We start from the raw sequence: 21,164 nt of genomic DNA on the forward strand, positions 1-21,164 counted from the left end.
TATACGCACTATCACAGAAAGAAATAAGTTAGTGAGTTTTGCTAATATTTAGAAATTTTTTGAACTATTTAAAATATTTGAATATTAAATCCTGCGATATAGGCCTTTAAATGCAGAAAACTAGCCCTGATAAAAAGAATCCCTTTTAACTTGAGATTAGGCCTTAGTTTTTTGTGCTTTTTTAAAATTTGTAAAATATTTTTCCGATTTTTTCTTTCAGAATAACTTTGTTTTTTGTTCATTCAATTGTCCAAAGTTACCACTTATTGAAAATAAGTAAAAAATTCATTGAATGATGGCCACACTTTTCTCATTATAATAATCTAATTATTATTATAGTAAGCAATATTCATAATTTTAAGTATAACAAAAAAAAAGTAAAACATTGTTTTGAAAAAAGTTGCGATTTTTTAAAAATAAAAATCTAATTTCTTATTTAGGAGCAGATGCTGAATTGGTATATTATCGTACATTCATAATATATATACATAGTTTATGTACCCATAAACAAATAAAAGTGTACGTGTATGTATGAAGAATATGATCAAAATATGATAATAGGGTATATAAAAATAAAACTAAAAAAAAATAATAATTCATGTGAACTTTGGACAATATAAACATTGTTTGGTGTACCACACTGATTACAAAAGCAAAACTTACAGACGGTAATAAAAATAATAAAACCAAATACTCCTCCAACCTCTCTAGTTAAGGGAGAAAATAAATATTTTTTCGTTTAAAAAACTTTTACGATATGTACACTAAAAAATATATATACACATACATACTTATAATATATCTAAATAAGTTTAAATAACAAGGTGTCCGGTTGTAAAATACTCAAGATCAGCTTAAAATTTTAACTAAAAAATATCACAGTCCGAAACTCATATCATATGAGAATGAGATTTTTTTTCAGTTTTAAGACTTAGCTATACTCTCTTTGTTAAGCTTTACGTATTTCCATTTCTAAATGTCAGAATTTTAAATGTAAGTTAGTGATAAAATTCAGTCGGTTAAAAATAATACCCTATTTCAAGATATCTATAACAATCCCGAAATATATTTGTTTATCACGAACAAATCCGTCGAATTCGAACTTTCATAGATAATTTTACTAACTATCTATTTATATAGGCGTCCGTGGTTCGAAATGAAATGGTTAAAAGAAATTTGTTGATCGCCAGTCAGTGGAAAAAAATTAATCTCGTTGAGTCGTTCAATCTTGAGGTATGTGGTTGGAGTGTTCACTGGATATTGTGTTCATCTCAAAAGGATAGGCAAGATGATGAGTGAGCAGTGTCGTCTCTACTTTAAAGAGAATGAGAGCATTTTCTATGTGAGTATGTGTCAAGGCCAAAGTGCTTCGGGTGGGGCTTTATGACGCCTTTGGAGGTCTAACGGCTCTAAATGGACATAAAACTAAAATTTGTCAGGGGTCTAAAAATAATGTTCATGTAACTGGATCGCAAATCACAAATGATCCTATGCGTCAAACCCAGAATGGCCACAGGGCACCAGTCCCCCTTTATAAAAGAAAATTTAGCTGTTATATACGGTCCTAGCCCTATAAGGACAGTATTAACCCCCGTTTTTGATGGGAAATCGCCATTTCCATTACTTTTTGATTTGCCACAAGGAAACTAGCTGTAAAATAAATTCGAACGTCGGAACACTTTATTTCCCATATTTTACTAAATTTATTTTTTATTTTATGATTGGTTTAGTATTGAAAAGTTAAAACTTTTGAAAAAGAAAATAAAAAAAATTTAAAGAAAAATTCTACTCGTACTTGAAAAACCCAAATTCTTCGGAATCCAATAACTTTTTCAAACCATCTAATTTTACTTATATTTTTTTTTCTTTCTCTCATTTAGGTATCAAAAACAAAAACATTTAATGAAAATCTTATTAGATAGGGAACAGATTGTGAAAAAAGCACAGCAAGATTTTTAAATTTTTTTTTTTTTTGGTTTTTTATTATTATTATAAAAATTTGAAAGCAAACATCAAAATAACACCGATGTTGTCATAAGATGACTCCATAAAAATGAATTGAATATTCAGACGAAAAAAAAATAATCACAAAAAAATATTTTCAAAGTAATCCTTGTTGCGAATTTCATTTTTGATTTGTCTATGTGGAGTTTTTTATGAAATGTTTTGAAGATTCGCCAGGTAAATGAAGGTTTTTTTTTTTGTGAAATGTTTTTAACATAAATTTGAAATTTTATAATTTAATGTGAGATACCAACTGACTACATATATATACGTAGGTACTTATGATAATTTGAAGACATCGGGTTTGAGTTAAATTGAAAATATCGCATTAAAAAGGTACCAAACGTAGGTCGTCCTTGAAAGTAAGACAAAAAAATAAAAAATTTTTTTTTAATATTTTCAAAATTGAAAACGTTGTCTGTAATATATCAAGAAGAAAATTGAATTACAATTAAAATTATTGAATAATTTAGAATTAATAAGAAAGCATGTTGTGTTTTGAGTTTTATATAAAGTCGATGGCTTTAAGGTAACAAGTCTATTTCTCATAATGTCAAATTATTACAGTATTTAAATTCTCCGTATTTAAATTTATAATTTGACAAACTTTGGTTAGACCAGAATATTTTGTCTGAGAGCACACTAGACTGATTGTTCTATGTAGAACTCAGTACCCAATAAACTTTTCTAAGGAATCGCTGAAGTATATGCAGTGTCATGCCACCCAATAATCACCATAGGTCTTTTTATAACCTAAATCTATGCATTCTTCCAGAAAGTGTACTGATGTTCTTCGATCTGATAAAATATAAAATTGCCGTTCCTTTCAATTCATAGTCCAAACCCAATAATTTTCTCTCTCAATCTCATATACTTGATTTGTCGAAATTCTATAAAAATTCTCTAGTATTCCCAATACGCCATTTTTCTTTACTCTCACAATTTATTTCGTGCTGTTCTCGTGCGACATACGACAATTAATTTCGTGCTGTTCTCGAGCGACATACCACAATTAATTTCGCGCTGTTCTCGTACGACATACTTTGGTTATGGCAAAAAATTAGTATTCCAATTATTTCAAACTTAAATTTTGGAATATTTTATTTAAGTAAATTTATAGCTATTAAAATTTATAACTATAAATCACAATATTCTTTAAAACACATTATTATATTAAAGAGAATTAAAATAAAATTTAAAAATTCGAGTGAAAGTCAAACTTTATTAAGGTTACACCTACACATTGCGTACACCGAAATAATCACAAAAAAAGAATTCAATTTTAATTTTTAATTCTTTCAGGATCAAAATTATACATAATCTTTTATTATCCTTTTGAGTATTTCACCCATATTACAATAAACTAAACCTTTTTTTCTTAACCACACTTTCTAAATTCAAATTTATTATTTTAATGTCTTTTGAAAAGGTTTTGTGTTTAAAGAAATTTGTGTAAATAAAATGAATAGAGAATGAGATTTCATAAGTGAGAATAGACAATCTAGTGTTCCTTTGTATATACACTATATATGTGATATTACATTAGTTATATAATAAAAAAATGGCGATAGATTAGCATTTAATCCTAAGAATGAAAAGAGATTAGACATTTTTGCTTTTTCCTAAATTAAAATTAATGAATTGTTAAGAATTAATGTCGAATGGGTTTAAAGAATTGTGATTAAATTTTGTTGTAAGTATAAAAAAATAATTTAAAACAAATAAAGTTGAATCAAACCAATGATTTGTAATGTAGCACTTTTCCCCTTAACAAGTATAACAATACACTGCTTTTAAAAACAATCTATGTATAGCTAGCACCCTATTAAAATTACTTTCATTCGAATATATTTTAAAGTTTGCATACATTTAGGATGAGCATTATGTGCCATCTTTGAAATAAAACAAAAAGAAATTGAAAGAGGCGTTAATGAGTTAAGAAAAATAATAATATTTTTTGATGGCATAGCTTTCAAAGAAATTTGGCAAAGCTTGCAGTTAACATAAGGCGCCAAAATACAAATTTCGAGGGTTAAAAACAAAAGAATGGATGGAGGTGGAAAATAATATTTTCTTTAATTTACTATTCATCAGTGCTTAGAGCGTTTCCGCGTTTGACAAACTTGGAAAATGCTTGTGGTTTCGTTGCTATAAATAGTTTAAAATTTCCTTTTTTTTTGGGGTTTTGGGGGGCTATTATACTTTTAGAGTAAGTTTCTAGTATAGATTTACATACATATGAAATTTCAGCTTTCTATCTTCAAGGATGTAGAGCTTGTGTGAACGTTCCCACGAACAGAGGGACAAGGTGAAACTAATAAACAATTTTGTTCAAAAACTTTTTCTTAATCTTAAAATTACATACATCTTATATAAAGAAATATGAGCAACAATTTGTAAGCATTAAAAAAACAATTACTTTACACTAATTTCTTTTCCACTCAAGTTATCGCACCTAGCCAAAGTTCTATTTTCGGCAACTCATTTCTCTGTTCCTCTGAAGCTGTATTGTTTTATTAAATTTCTACAAAAGGAGACTAGTAACGTTAAATGTCTTTCTACTACAAAAATTCCATCATCATATTTATTCTTCTTTCTCCTAAAGTTATGCAATATTATAAAATGTTTATTAAAAGAATAATATAAAAGAGACAATGTTTTATTAAAAAAAGGAAAATCTGCTATTTTGCAAAACATTTATTTGATTTGCATTTTTTTTAATTAATTTTAATACTTTATATATTCAAATCCTTAGTGCACTTTATTAGTACATATTAAACCTAAGATTACAGAACTTCATTTATAAGAAAAATAATAAAATATTAAAATTGTTTGCAAATAAAAAAATTAAATTTACGTTGTTTTTTGCGAAAATACCAAAACCGTATACTTAAAATTTTTTTTTTTTTTAATTTTTCCTAAATTTTCTAAGAATAAAAAACATACCTGTAGGGTAGATAATTTATGTATATAGCCTTGAAATTTTAACCCACAATATCAGTCTAATTACAGTTAAATCGATAATTTCCATATATTTTAAACGGTTTTATATCATATAATATAGTTGTTAAATATTAGGATATACACACTTATTATAACACATACATTAGTGGCATTAGGTATACATGAAAGGTAAATTTTACATAAATTTTTAGGTCAAGTTTTTTATTCTTTAAATGTGTATATAACAATGAAAAAGTAAAAAAAGAATGAGAATATAATAATTTTGAAAAACAGCCTTAGAAATAATTTTGTTTTTTTTTTTCTGAAACTGAATTAAAAAAACCAGAAGATTAAAATTGTTTAATATATTTAAGGTATATATAAAATGAATTAATATTAAAGTTTGTATAATATGTTGACGTCAATGAGATTCGGCCAATGCGATATTCCATTGTTATAGTTTATCCTTGTAAACAAAGGAATAAAGAAGAGAGAAAAATTAAAAGGAATTCATATGATATTTTAATTGAGTTTTTTTTTTTTGTGCTTTTTAATTTGAAAACCCTTATAAATTGCATGTTAAGTTATTTTACCGCTAAATCTGACTAAAAAACAAAAAAAAATTTATGGTAAAAATATAATTATGTAACAAGCATTTAAGAAAAACAAATCCAACTACTTAGTTTGTAGAATATGCAAACAACATTTTTCATTAAACAATAAATTAAAAAAACACTAAACATTATTATTTTATTATTTAAATATTGCATAACGTTAGGAGGAAACTTAATATAATTGTGATATGTTACGATTACGGCTTACAGCGTAATTTACGATTATATTTCCTGATAAGACGCAGATATTTTACTTTTATTATTTCTTTCTTTTCATATAGAAATTTGAAATGCAATTTCAAAGACATGAGTTTAAGAAAATGAAAATCTTGCTTATTATTTTGAAGCAATTATTCTAGAAGATATGAAAAAATCGTTAACTTTAACCAAGGTAAAGCTTAATTTCATCGATTAATTTATTCAATAAATGATATCTGTTTACGATATTCTTACGATATTTTACGATATTTGTTTACGATAAAAAAAGTAAGCCTTGATTTTTTAATGTTTGCAGAATTCAAAGAGTATATTTACAGTTGCAATGCAATAACGTACTTGGCAATGAATTAACAAAGAACATTGTCATTCTTAGGTCTTCAAGAATTTCAAAATTATTGTTCTACCTACACTAACCACGAATGGATATGGCCAGATATTCCATTTTGTATTCAATCGTAGTTTTCTAATTTTGTTGTACTTTTATCATTTCGCTCAGAATAGTGTCAATTGCATTATTTTAATAAGCATACCAAAAAGTGGTATTTGATTAGCGTATGAGAGAGAGCAAATTCCTAGAAAATAAATTCCAAATTAATCGTTAAAATCTATTATAATATACTTTAAATTTTTGGCAAGCGCACAACTATATATAAATAAATAAATTTCTTAAAATCCAGTATCATTTAAATTCCTTACAAATAGTTTAAGACATCGTCTATATATCTAAAAAGAAGAATTTTCGAAAACAAAAGTTTTAAACAAGACATTTCCGTGTTAATGGTATTTCTGTTTGTCACATTGTAGTTTTTATATTGTTCTTATAAATTCTTGAACTGGAAAATCGTAAATAACGATTTTTCTATCAAATAAAAGTTAACTACACTTTTTCTTTTACTGATTTCAATGTTTCACATTCTTACCCCTCCCCCTCTACCTATCCAATTTCTACTCTCACCAATCGCATCCTATTCGAATAAAAATTTTTTATTTTATTATTGTATTCTTTTCTTCAACATTATTTTACTATGTATATAGAAGGATTATGAACAAAAAAAAAAAACAAAAAAAAATATAAAATTGGAAGAAAAAAAAAAATACAACAAACATTGAAAACTTTTATTCAAGTTTTATTTTTTTTTAACAAAAAAAATAATTTTTTTTTTGTTTTTTCCTGAAACAATACAATAATATTATAAAATAAAAAGGAATATGCAATCATATAAAGACATAATTTAAGGAATTGACACATTTAAAACAAAAACAAAAAAAAAACTTGATTAAATTGTTAAATATGAAAAACATTTTCTCTTTTTTTTTCGCTCTTATTATTATTTTGTTTGTGTCACAACAAAGCGGAAAGAACGAAGAGAAGAGAGTATCAAAACAGGAACATAAAAATTGAAATTCTCAATTCTTCATAAATTTTTTTTTTTTTGTACTTTTTAAAAGAGTCGTAAAATTAAAAATAACGGAAATATAATAATAAATAATAATTTATCGATAAACGATAAGATTTTAAGAAACAAACATGTTCGAATGGATCTAAAAATATATGGGAAAACAATACTTTTTATAGATCTTGTTTTTGTGCAAATTTAACTTGGACATTGTGGCTATCATAAAAAAATTAAAACTTAACAATTCAAAGTTACATTTCAGAGTTTTGATCGCAGCAAAAGACTGTCAGAGCCACTGATTTTTCTGCAAAAATTCAATTAATTAAATTTTAAATTATAATTCGCCCACTTTACCAATTTTAGCGATTTTTCGTTCAGTGTTTCTCGCTAGCAATTTGTTTTTGATTTTAGCGATTTGTCGTTTAATGGATCAAACTTTTTTCTCTGTCTCTACTCAGAGAATCTGATTTCTACTCAGACTTTATTCCGTGCAGATAATATTTATTGTGCAGAGGATTTTCCGTGACTATGTTTCGTATAATATATGTTTGTGATGTGTAAATTTGTAATCTCAAATTTTGGGCAAGATTATCGAGAATATGTTATTTACCAAAGTAAACCATCACACATCTAATTTACAGCCTGCATTATCATTAATAAATTTTCACGTCTTTCAGTTTTCTTTTATTAACATTGTATTCCTTACTCTATTCCGAAATAGTGTGTGTACAAATCTATTGCTTAAAATTATTCCGAAATAGTTTGTATACAGAAATATCAAAGTCAAGCCATCTACCGGAATGAACCGGATTGCCCCTTTTAATTATACTCTTTCACTTTCTTTTCCAGGATAAACTTTTAAAACAACCACAACCAAAAATAGAAATAGATTACTTAAATTAATTTAATTAAAATCAATTCGGTACTTGTGAAAAGACTTACATTTGCATTTTATTTGAAATTTTCAAAATTAATATCAACAATACCTACTTTGCCATAAATTTCCTGTATGATGCAAAACTTCAAATAGTTCTGTTGTCGCCAAAGAACTTCATTAATACAATTATTTAATTAAGAAGTCTACATAAGTACTACAACGTGGAGCTTATAAAATTTCCTATTTAATATTTTTATGCGTTTTTTCACGCATTGGACAATCCGATGATTTTTAATTTATTCAAACAGGAAAAAACTTAATTTTATAATTTTGCTATTAAATTAAAATTGACGAATGTCGTGTCGCTTATCAAAGGTATACATACTAATTTATGAAAAAAAAAATCCATATGAGAAAAAAAAAATATTAATTATTCATACGTAATAGAAATAAATTCAACTATTGAAAGAAATTAATTGGCATTGAGTATGGAGGAACTATTTTAATGGAAACATAAAATACTATTTCACCATCATAGAAGTAAAACATAAGGAAAAAAAATTCGTGTAAAATGGTAATTAATCGCCTTTTTAATTATTCAATTCGAATTAGAAGCAAAAATTAGTGAAATAAATGGTTTCTTTTGTATTATTCAAATTTTTGTTATATGAATGAGAAAGAACATTCATTATAAAAATTTCAAAAATGACAAATAGGCTCTTTATACGAAAACCATATACATATATACGACTGTGGTGAATAATTTGTTTTAACGTTTTAATTTAGAAAAATGTCAAAATTTTTTATATAAAATGAATTATGCGGATCATTTTGGTGAAAAGAACAAAAATTGTGGTATACTTAAGTGTTATACACTGTTTCGATCTACGAACGTATTATAATTATAGCGTACCATTTTTGAGTGTATAAAATTTTAAACACATTACGCCTAGTAAATGTCGTACAACTTAAAACTGCACCAAACTATAGAGGAGAGCAGTTGATAGAAATAATTAGGCATATTTATTCCAGTAGATGGGTTTCATATTTTCATATACAGAGAAAATAAATGTCTGGACGGAACGTAAGGTATTATAATATAAAACTATAGGAAAACTAATTTCCTATTCGACATGAATAAATTTCTACCCTCATAATTATAATTTAAAAATTAGCTTTGGCAGATATGAAATAGAATAAATTCTGAATTATATGGTAAGCAAAAATTATTTAGTATTTAATTCTACATTTAAAACTAGTAAGAACTCAAAATTTCAAAAAAAAAACCATCTAAATCATGAGAGCTCATTAAGTATATCAAAACAATTAAATAAGGGTCAAATAATTAAATTTTTCAAATTAATGAATATTTTCCATAAAATTATAGGAAAATAAATTAAATTTATTAATTACCTCGTTCAAAAAACAAAAAAAAATTAAATATTCTCCCAAATTAGTCAAATTTTAATTGTCTTTAATTTTCCTAATTGAATAAATATAATATGTGTATAATTGTATAACAATTTTCATTGTACCATTATATACCTAATGTACCTATACATATATATGTATACATCGAAATTGAAAAGCAAACAAATAAAACCTAAATTGGGTTAAGTATGCCGAAAAAAATTTTTTTTTTTATTATGGTTATTTTACCACAAAATTTTTAACTCAATTTAATTTAAAACTCTGTCTCTCTCTAATAGAAAATTATTTCAAATCGTATACAAAAATATCAAAATCAAATAAAAAACAAAATAAAAAAGAAATTCTTTTAAAATTTATTTTTCAATCATGAACATAAACTATGACCATACACCAGATTTGCAATGTACGTTCCAATATTTTACACAAGTATTCATGCTAATTATATTCAATTAATTTAACTATAATAACAAAATAACATTAATTTTTAAATATGAAATTTTCAGAATTTTTTCCATTTTACTACACAAAAATATTATAGAAATTAAAATAATATTAAAATTATTTCGGTTTACTATAGGATACATATAATTGTCATATTATTTATAAAAATTTTTTTTAAACTTCCTTGTAAAATCAAAGTAGAAATAAAATGTAAAGTACCATGAGGTAATAAAGATTTAACGGTATTAAAACCAGTTCATGATAAATCAATTTTCAAAATCAGCTGTCACTTTCATATTCAATAATTATTGCAAATATATCAGATAAATTTCTTAAGCCAAGCATCAATAAATCATGCAAATTAATATTGCACGAAAGAGCCAAAATAATCATTAATTAGACGCAAAGAATACGGCTATCAGATTTCCTAGCAAAATCATCATCATTTGATGAGAAACGAGAAGAAAATGTTGGAGAGTTAGCAAGGATTAGATTTTATTAATATGAGGGACACAAAAATTTTTTGGATAAAACAAAAGAAAATATGAGAGGTACAATACTCGTACTTCTGAGACTTGAGGTGTATATAACCTATAAAGATAATTAAAATTCCTAGAAAGTTCAGACCTCGCATGTTACGTGCTGCCAATCATAACTAGAGTTATGATTAGCAGCAGGTAATATCATAAATGTAAGCGCTCAATATGAGAAACCAAAAGAACATTGAGCAAAACTATTCGAAAAACAGTATAGAATGCACCCGTATTCAACAATGTTTGAAATATTAATTATCTGAATTATTTTCTCGAAGATTGGTGAAACTATCTCAATGAATTTTTACGATCTCAATGATATGAAAGGGTCGAATCCAATTCGGACACTCGGATGGTCGAATATGTCTATGTCTGTTGAGTAATCATTAAGGAGGAAGAATATATTAAATCTAATCTTTAAAAGATTACTGGGAAAATAATTAGTACCTTACCAATATAATATTTTTATAGATATGAAAGAATATGGGCGCTTATTACTACAAGGCCGTATATTATAATTTAATTTTGACAAAATTTCTAAAAACTTCAATGGTTTTCTTTATTTTAGAAAATTTGCTTTTTGTTAACCGCGCAGGACTATATAATTTTCGAAAAATTGCAATTAAAATCAAAATCACGGAAAAATTTAAAATATTAATGGGAAATTTATCTAGGCCCATAGAAAATTTGGATCGAATTGAAAAGGAAATGTATAAATCACATTACAAACTTTAATAACAATTTTAATAACTAAGCTACACCATTTTCAAATTAAATAAATTTATATTTACTATAGGTTTATAATAAAAAATTGCTCCTCTGGCAATGAATTCTTTTTTGTTTTAAATTTACCAACAATGTGTAGTAAACAAGTATGGCGCCAAAGGGGTAATAACATTTTACTCAAATTAATTTCCTATTGATATTTTAAATTTATTTTCTACATTTTTTTTTTTTTTTTCATAATTATTTAAATTTAAATACCATTAAAAATTTAATTATATTATATTTGCGGAAAATAAAAAAATTAAAAATTAAAATAAAATGTAAAAATAAATAAATTTTTTTTTTATATTATTACCTTTACTAACACCACTTGTTTTGTCCCGCAAAACATTTATTGAATGTACTCTACCAAATTCTTCGAACATTTCTCTTAATTGTTCCTCATCCATTGATTTTGGAACCTGACCGACAAACATTTTTATATTATCCGGATCCGGTTGCTCTTTTTCATTCGAATGATTGATTTCATTTTTAATTTGATTACATGCTTCCACCAAACTATTTTGTAAATTATGTTTCGGACTACATGAATTATTATTGTTGTTGTTATGGTTGCTATTGTTATTGTTGTTATTGCATAGAGTTGCATCATTATTATTCGATATGTTATTATTATTATTATTGTTATTATTATTATTAAGATGATTATTGCAACTCGTTGGACTGCTATTTGAGTTCATAATTAATCCACTAAAAATATAATAGAGAGAGAGAGAGAAAAAAAAATATATGTTATATAATAATATTATAAATATTGTATTGATAAAATTGGTAATAATTAATTTATTAAAATTATTTTATAATAATTAATTTTAGTTATTTTTTTTTCTAAAACAGAATTATTATATTATATAATTATGCGATATATATAAATTATATGGATGTATGTATATGTAAAACGAGTTGAGGGCCTAAATTATTTAATAATAGCTAAAATATAAAAAACATTTTTTGAAGATTATTATTCATATTGTGTGCAATTAATATTAAATTAAGTATAATAATGAACAATAAAAGTATTTGATATTATGGTAAATTATTTTTTTTTTAAATTAAAATATTCATAAATTATTTAAGCTCTTTTAAATAATAATTTTAAGCTGATTGGCTCAGACCACACTGAGATTCATTTTTCAATAACAAAATTTTGATTTCCTTTAGCGTTAGCAGATTCAAACGTTTACCTCAAAAAAATTTCGGATTCAAAAAAGCAGACAGAAATTTCATAACTACAAAACTACAAATGTAATGTATGGGAAAAAGAGACGAAACGTAATATGAAAATTCAAGTAATGAAAGAAGATAACGACTCGTGTATCCATACGGATTAAATAATAAAAAGTAAGTGTTCATACATTTTTTTTTAATTGTGTGTGATTTAGCTTGATTTCAATGAAAATTTATATAGTTTTTGATTAGTCGAAGAAGCAGGATTTGCGCCTAATTTTTGTTTTTTTTTTTCAAATTTCAAAGTAATTAATTTTAAATTGTATATATACTCGTAGATTAGAGAGCAATTACAACATTTAAACTCTCTATATTCCAGTTTATAATCTGACAAAATTTGATAATAGTCGAACAATTCTAAGGGTGTCAAATTATTAGACAATTCTAAATAGGATAAGGAAATGATCTATTGTAAAATTTTTTCCGAATTATTTTTGGAAAAAAATCTTATAATTTCGAAAATGTGATTTTGTAATTTCGAAAATGAGTCCCAATTCGAAATTACAAAATCAAAACCGAAAATTCGTAAGCGGTTTCGCCTTAATACCATTTTCAATTAAATTCTATTTCAATTTGGGTATAAGACATAATTTTATATTTGATCTTATATGATATCCTGTATGCTAGAATATCCTTTATAAAATCAAAACCAAAAAAAGATGAGATTCCATTTTAATGGAATTTAATTTCATAACTAAAATAATGTTATTCCTTTGTTATGTAAAGTTAAGAGAATTTCTTATTTTTTTTGGAAATCCAAAAAAAAAAATAATGAAAATTTTATTTTAAAACAATAAAAAAGAAAAATTCTTATTCAAAAAAAAAAATGCATAGAATTTTCATCCCGAAATTCTATAAAAAACCAAAATAAGAAGAAAGAAAAATGGAACATCTTTTTATACTTTACACAAAAAAAAAATTCCAAAAGTGTTTTTTTTTTTTCACAAGTGTCACTTTTTTTTTCTTAAATTTAAAAATTAAAAACTTTTTCTTTCATTTTTTCATTCATGTTGCACAAAAATTGCATTTTGACTTTATATGGGAACGCATACAAAAAAAGAAAATTTTAAATTTATTAAAATTTAAAACGAAAACTTTTAAATAACACAAAACCATACACACATACAACATGCACACACATACACAAATTCAGACTTATATTAATATTTTTTTTTTATTTTTTTTTTTAAATAAAATAAAAATATAAATGAAAAAGTTAAGAAAACTCAGTAGAAAACTTGAAAAAATTACTATTGCAAATGGTTTTTTTATAAAAAAAAATGGAAAAAAAGAGGTTATCCACACAGAAAAATACAAGAAAAATGGCGGAAATTCCAAGATTTAACAATTTAAAAAATAAAAATAGAAGAAAAAAAAAATATTTAATATACTCTTTTGTTATAACTTATAATTCAGAGCAATAAAGTTAAAAGTTCTTCAAAGTTGACTAAAAAGTATATATCGGAATTCAAGTTTACGACTTTTAGTTCTCGGGAATGTCTAACATACAACACACTAGATATATAATTATATCTATATAGGTATAGACTTCAATTCTGCAATAAATGTATGTATATATGTGTAGGCTGAATTATTATTATGTACATTGTACATTTTATAGGTTGTATGTGTTGTTTATAGATTGTATGTGGTATGTGTTTAACGTATAAGACCGAAATGTATGATTTAAGTCAAAAATTTTTCAAAGTTTTAAGCATGAATTTTTACTTAACCAGGATTTTTGAAAAAGAATTATGGTACTAAATAAAAAATTATATATTTTTTGTTTATCAACATTAAAGCAAAATGTTGAAGAGAAAAAATATGCGTTTTTACCAATAATATTCGGTAGTGAGTACCGCAGAATCAGAGAAGCTTGCAAGTTGCATTGTCAATAATTTATTTCTCACTTAAATTGTTTTGGGTTTTCCGAGTGTCTTAAAGGGCATTTTAACCAAACAACTGGTATTTATTTTACGTACTGAAAGTAAATATAAAAACTTTTTAGAACTACAGCACAATTTATGACAATATGATACACTAATGCGCACACATTACTTCGATATATTTTTCAATTATTTTTTGAAAATCATTTTTGAATTTCTCTAAAAAAAAAAAAAATTATTTATTCAATATAATAAAATTCGATTGTTTTATATTAAAATGATTTATTTAGGCACAAGCACCTATACATAAATAATATTATTACTGTTCTATACATTTTGTTCTACAAGAACAACATTAATTATAATTGAAAAATAAAAATTGAAATTATGAATTGAAATTGGACAAAAAAAAAAATATTTGACTTTGATTACGATTAAAATAATTAATTTAATTGAAAAAGCGAAAATGAGAAGAAAAAATAATTAAAAACGAAAAAAAAAATTATGTGTTTGTGTGTACATACACGAAAGTTTTAATTGAAAAATTTCAAAAAACTTTTTTAATTTAGAAACGTCAGATTTGAAAATAAAAAGGAAGGAATCATTTTTTTTTTTTTGTTTTTGTACACATTTTAGATTTCGGTAATTAAAATAATAAAAATTTCTGCAACCATATGCACATTATATACATATATATCCACACACACATGCAGACCCATGTACACTACTCATATTTACAAAAAATTATACTTTTCATCCGAGTGTTGCCAAATTGATTATTCCAAATATCTTCATTTTTTTTTAAATTAAATCTTCATTTTGAAGATTTGATGAAAAAAAAATCTTCACAAAACTCTTTGAGATCTTCAAATGAAGTTAAATTAAAAAAAGTAGGAAGCCAAAATATCATGATTTCAATCCGATCCAAATCAGACATCAAGCCGTATGCGGATTTAGCTAACACGCCAAACGGATTAATATAGATTTAAATTAAGCGGAGAATATATTGCCTATTAAATTGACTTTTTGGCCACAATACTTTTTGGAGAACTTTGGAAAATATGGAAGAAAAATGGAAAAAATTTCAATTTTGAAAAATTGAAGTAGCATTAAAAAATCTTAATTTTGAAAATAAATCTTCACTTTTGGCAGCACTGTTTTCATCAAAAAATTTTTAATTTCAACTATCTATGTATGTATAATAAATAAACTTGTTGGAATTAACAACAAAAATTTTAAAATTTTGATAAAAAAAAAAAACTGTTTAATTCAGTTTTTAAAACATTGGAAATAGAATCCATATAAAATATTTTTAATTTGGACTCTCTTCATTCTCTATTTTTAATTCATCATAATGTACATATTATGTATATAGCAATGTACTTATGCATATTTTATGAAAATGAAATGTATAAGAGTTTTTCTATTAGAATGCTTTTCTACCTGATTAGATTTTTATAAAATAATTTTCATAGAGAGAAAACAAAAAAGAATCTCTAGAGAGTACACAAAATTCAGTATTCTCTCTCTCTAAATCAAAGTTTACGAAAATTTTAAATTAGAAATTTTGAATTCGGAATTAAAAATGTGTACACTGTGATTCAAAAAAAAAACAACTTAAATTAATTACTCAGGTTAAAGTACTTTATTTGGTATAATTAAGATTTATGTCGAAATTGTTATACAAATATTAATTAAAATTAATATTAATTAACAAGCAAGTTAAACAAAAACTTAAAAAATTTAAGAAATTTAATTAAATTAAGAATAAATTCGGTAAGAACATACATGCAATTTTTAGTTTTGTAATTGCTTGATCTGTAGTTTTATTTTCAAGCTTGCATTTATGCAACTGTATGATCGCATTCAATTAAGCAATCAAAAAGTTTTTAATTTTTTTACAAACTAATTGTAATTTAGTGATTTCAAATAATTTAGTTATTTTAGTAACAGTAAAACAGTTAAACAGTAATTGCAAAACTCAAAAATTACATGTCTGCCAGAACCATGTCTGGGAGTTTCTTTTTTCGTAAATACCTCAACGCGTTATATTTAAATTCAAGAGTTTATTTAATTATTATAATAGGATTTTTAGATTGATTTGCCTTCTAAACCAGAAACAAAATTGTATTAAAGGAAATCTTAATTACACAAAACACAATATTTATTGTAATATTGACATACACCGTCATGATTATAGTTGTTTGTTTGTTAAAATGAGAACGAGCCTATGGTTGCAAATAGCAATTATATAATATGATTATAATTGCGAGTTTAAGATTGTGTAAAAAAAATCTCATTAATAAAACAACATTAATATAATTTGAAATTAATATATGAAAAATATTTTGTTATTTTCATCCCACCCTATATTATTTACCTGTTTAGCAATTAATAAAATGTCAAAATTTAAAACAGTAAAATAACATACAATAACAATAATATTTAATTCTTTCTCATTAATAAGATTATTATAAAACAACAATTCAAATCAATTACTCAAATACCGTTGTAAAACTCTCATTCTCTCTGAATATAACATAAACAGTAAAAAAGCATATTTACTCATATACATATATTTAAGTACCCTCATAAAATTATTATATACGCTTTACTTTTGACTGACTACTGTATTCTACTTTAAAATTCAAAACTATATAATACAATTTCCCCTCTTTCTCTTCCTCTCTCTCTCGTTTCTATTTCTTTTTTTCCAATTCGCTTCGTATAATAGTTGTTCTTTTAAATTTAAAACTTTTCTTTAAGTTTAACTTATTTTTTTCATTTTTTAATTTCAAAAAGTTTTTCAAAAATTAAAATTTTTTTTTTTCAATTTTTCCGAAAATACTCACTTGTATAAATCTTTTTCATACATTGCATCAAAAATTGATCTACTTCTTGATAAAAAACTTGACATTGATATCATCTCCATATTTAATAGACACAATTAAAATAGATAACTCACTAAAAAAATTTTTTTTTAATTTAACTGGACACGCGTCTCAAATACAAAATCAATATAATATTTTACAAGTTCAATATGTAATTAAATTAAATATATGCAATATATAAATTAGACGAACGTATGAATTTAAATTAACACCGACACTTTTGTAGCAAAGAAAAGAAAAGATTTTTCACGAAATAAAAGGACAATTCAAATTTTTTGTCTATATTCTTCGAAAGGTAAAACCGAAAAGAATGAATGTTTCTCTTTAAAATCGATAGAAGCCGTTGTTTTGTCAAAATTTAATTGAATGCAATTTTAATATTTTAACCCTTTTTGGCGTAAATAACTTTTTCGAAGATTTTTTTTTTATTACATATAATATAATTTTTTAAAAGATTGAATTGGCAAAAGAAAAATAATAAATATTTCCATTCCATTCATTGCGTTCCGTTCATACCAGCTCCTGTATTTAAATTAATTGCATATATATATATATATATATATATATATATATATACTTATATATACTTATTGAATTAATTAAAGTACCAATTGAATATATCAAAGAAATTCGGTAATTTTTTTAAAAATTGTAAAATTTGCTTTAATTTTTATAAGTGCCATTTTGTAAATAAAACTATATTTTAAATGAAAATTTATTAAATATAACCCGAAACCTTAATTTATTTTTAACAGAAATTTTCTACAGAGAACTGCTGTCCTTAAATAAATTGACAATTATTATTATTATTATTATAACTAAGCTTCAAGTTAAATAAACTTAAATAATTCAAGTTAAATAATCAATAGCATAGCATAAAAATTACGTATAACATGAAAATTACATATGAAAAATGGTAAGCCCGAGATTAACTATTGACATTAACCGTTATTTAGGGCGTTTAAAATGAAAAGAAGAGAGTTCTGTATAACACATCGAGAACAACGCATAACGAACAACACGATTGCGTGTAACAGACAGAATATTTTCAATCTGATTTTTTTGAACTACCATTAAACTACCATCAAACGTCCCAGAGTGATGGGGCTACCATCAAACGTTCCATTATAGTAAAGAGGGCTATACTATAATGTTTTCCCGTAAAACATTACAAGGAATCATTCACGAGAACTTTAACACCAAATCTAGATCACCTTGTATATTTGTTATGAATTAAATTACATGATACACTTACTATCTCCTAAAACTATTTTACATTAAAAAAAACTTTAATTGTTCAATAAATTCTTGAGTGACTTTTATTTCCTTAACAGCACTATTATAAAAAAAAAAATAGACATTAAAATTAGAAGGGTTAATGTCCCTTTTTTTTGTGTGTTTTGTTTTGAATTTTGCTCTTAAAATGAGAAAACTTTAATACAATATATTTTTAAATTTTCAAGAAAACCTTATAACTTTTCCTATACATATATATTTTTTTATAATATTAATGTGATGCTTCTCGAAATTTGTATATCAAATTCTTAATTGGGCATTTCTTTAAAGGCAGTTCTTTAATACAAAATCCTAATTAAAGTTTATCTAAATGAAAATGAAACCAGAAGAAAGTACATAATAAATCTCCATTCATATACAAACACACACACATATGTATAAATAATATTAAAGAAAGAATTTTTAACCAACATTGAAATTTAAACAAAATAAATATTACATATATTTAAATATAGTTAATATATAGATATATATAAATGTTATACACATACATTTATACATGGGGTATACAAAATTGTCATAATATTGTGAGTAAAATCAAACGAAGCGAAAAATTGCAAAAAAACTATTTCAGTGCTGTGCCCTATATTCATAATAATATATAAGAAAGTTAATGTTATGCCAGTAATGTGAAATAAAGAAAAAATTTAATTAATTACTGTTGCATACCAATAAAATAAAATTCAATTTTTTATTATTCAAATTAAGTTAAACATTTAGTTTTGAATTATTTTTTTTTTTTTTAAAAAACCTAAAAAGGATTAGAGCAAAAATTTAATTGTACTTGTAATGCATTTACAAATGTACTAAACTTAAAACAAAATTATCTTGAATATAGTACAATATTGTAGATTGTAGATTTTTAAGGGAACCGAGTGAGGCAAGAGGATTTCTATCGAACCCCAGCAGTCATTCGCGACTTATTGTAGCCTCCCGCTGATAATATTCCTGTTCCAAGTATAGAGCTTGAAATATTTCCAAGGGAGTTGGACCGAACATTTAGGAAATCCTATCCAAAACAAATGTGACGCGGAACACTCAGTATCAGTCAAACGCAATGGATGGGCACCGCTTGATTTTCCCAAATTAAGCAGATGATATTTTAATGGGTAGTATAATATACACGGCAGCGTATACAGTATATAGCAGCTTATAGCAAAGTTTTGCCAACAACTTCGTAAATATACCAGAGTAATAAGAAATTTAAATAGCTATACATTTTATAGTAAAAAAATTTAGTCTATCAACTGTAGTAATGACCAACTTTTATCATTACTTGTGAAATTTGGAAAGGTAAAGTTGAATTGAAAAGCATTTATTGAGCGTAACTATGTAAGTATTCAAAGCACCACTTAGTTGTTTAAATTTATTTTTTTTGTTCTATTATTTTTAATAAAATATTTGTTATTCAACAATAACATTATACAGTATGTTAATTATGTAGTATAATTAAAACTAAAACATACTCTTCCTATTGGTAAAAGCAATAGGAAGAAGTAATTTTGTCGTTACGCTATTGGTAGCTCAATAGCGTAACGACAAAATTACTTGATCAATATTTTGTATATAATATCATACACACATAAAACCAGATAATGCCGAAAAAGTCCGCCAGAGGTAAAATAGGAATTTAGACTATTCGTGTCGGTTATTTTTTTTTGATTCTGGGCATTGTTCAATATTCTACACGAATTTTGACATTTCGCTGCGGATAATCACTCTTGTTTTGTCTTCAACTATGTGACACATGATAAACGTAAAATCTATGTTGTTGAACTACATTATTCACTATTGTTTTAGTATGTAGTGCACGTATGTACTAAAAATATTTTATTTGAGCTGCTTTAATTTGAAAAAAAAAAAAGTTACGAATCACTGCACCAAATAAACAAACTTTCTTCTTCAACAAAATTTTTAACTCATTATCAAAGTTTACGTTAATTTCGAAAAATACCTAAAGTAAATTTTTTTGTTTTTTAATTAACCATTTTTATTTAAAAACTTTTTCATTAATTTTACATTAATTACAATCCTATGTGTGTACGAACGTGTGTACATTATGCATACAATTTTATAAAATTTTAATAAAATAAATTTTGAATTTTCTATAAAACAAATTTTTTTTTTGTTTTTTTGCAAAAAAAAAACTCCTACGAAATTTCTCTTTTGTGTGGGTAACAAGAATATTTTATTCAAATTTACTCAATTCGTATTTCCTGCCATCTATTGCATAACAGAAATGGCAAAGAAAATCCTATGTTCCCAATACGTGCAGCGGGCAATATTTTAAAATTTTCCAAAACGCATCATTTATATATTTTGGTTTTTATTAAAAAAATTGGCAACTTTCGGAGTAGATTGTTTAAATTTGTGGCTCTATTTTAAAAAATAGTATATAATAAATAAGCACACTTAAACTTTGATGCATTTTGGAAAATATGAATGATTTCGTTTTGAAAACAAACACACAATGATCATTCTTTTGATTAAAAGAGAGGCATTACTACTACATGCATATTACACCCTATTGCATTAAAAATATATGTGAAGTGCATGTAGCATAGTCCACACAAACAATTTGTTCGATTAACGTCTATCATACTCTTATATATTTTAAAC

The 21,164-nt window shown here is 24.7% G+C and overlaps 1 protein-coding gene across 6 annotated transcripts in view; it reads right to left on the reverse strand.

Annotated features, from left to right (window-relative positions):
* LOC129615930 (CUGBP Elav-like family member 2) overlaps positions 1–21,164 on the reverse strand; it is a 187,317-nt gene that overhangs the window by 95,589 nt on the left and 70,564 nt on the right. For 5 of the 6 annotated variants that reach the window (XM_055531354.1, XM_055531359.1, XM_055531358.1 and 2 more), the window contains one exon: positions 11,541–11,935. In XM_055531354.1, coding sequence (XP_055387329.1) covers positions 11,541–11,935 — 395 coding nt within the window. Of the gene's footprint in view, positions 1–11,540; positions 11,936–17,210; positions 17,461–21,164 lie in introns of those variants that run through there. The other variant, XM_055531356.1, reaches the window with a different exon arrangement.

This window comes from Condylostylus longicornis, unplaced genomic scaffold, assembly GCF_029603195.1.
Source record: "Condylostylus longicornis isolate FDR11 unplaced genomic scaffold, ASM2960319v2 ptg000153l, whole genome shotgun sequence".
NCBI classification, from domain to species: domain Eukaryota; kingdom Metazoa; phylum Arthropoda; class Insecta; order Diptera; family Dolichopodidae; genus Condylostylus; species Condylostylus longicornis.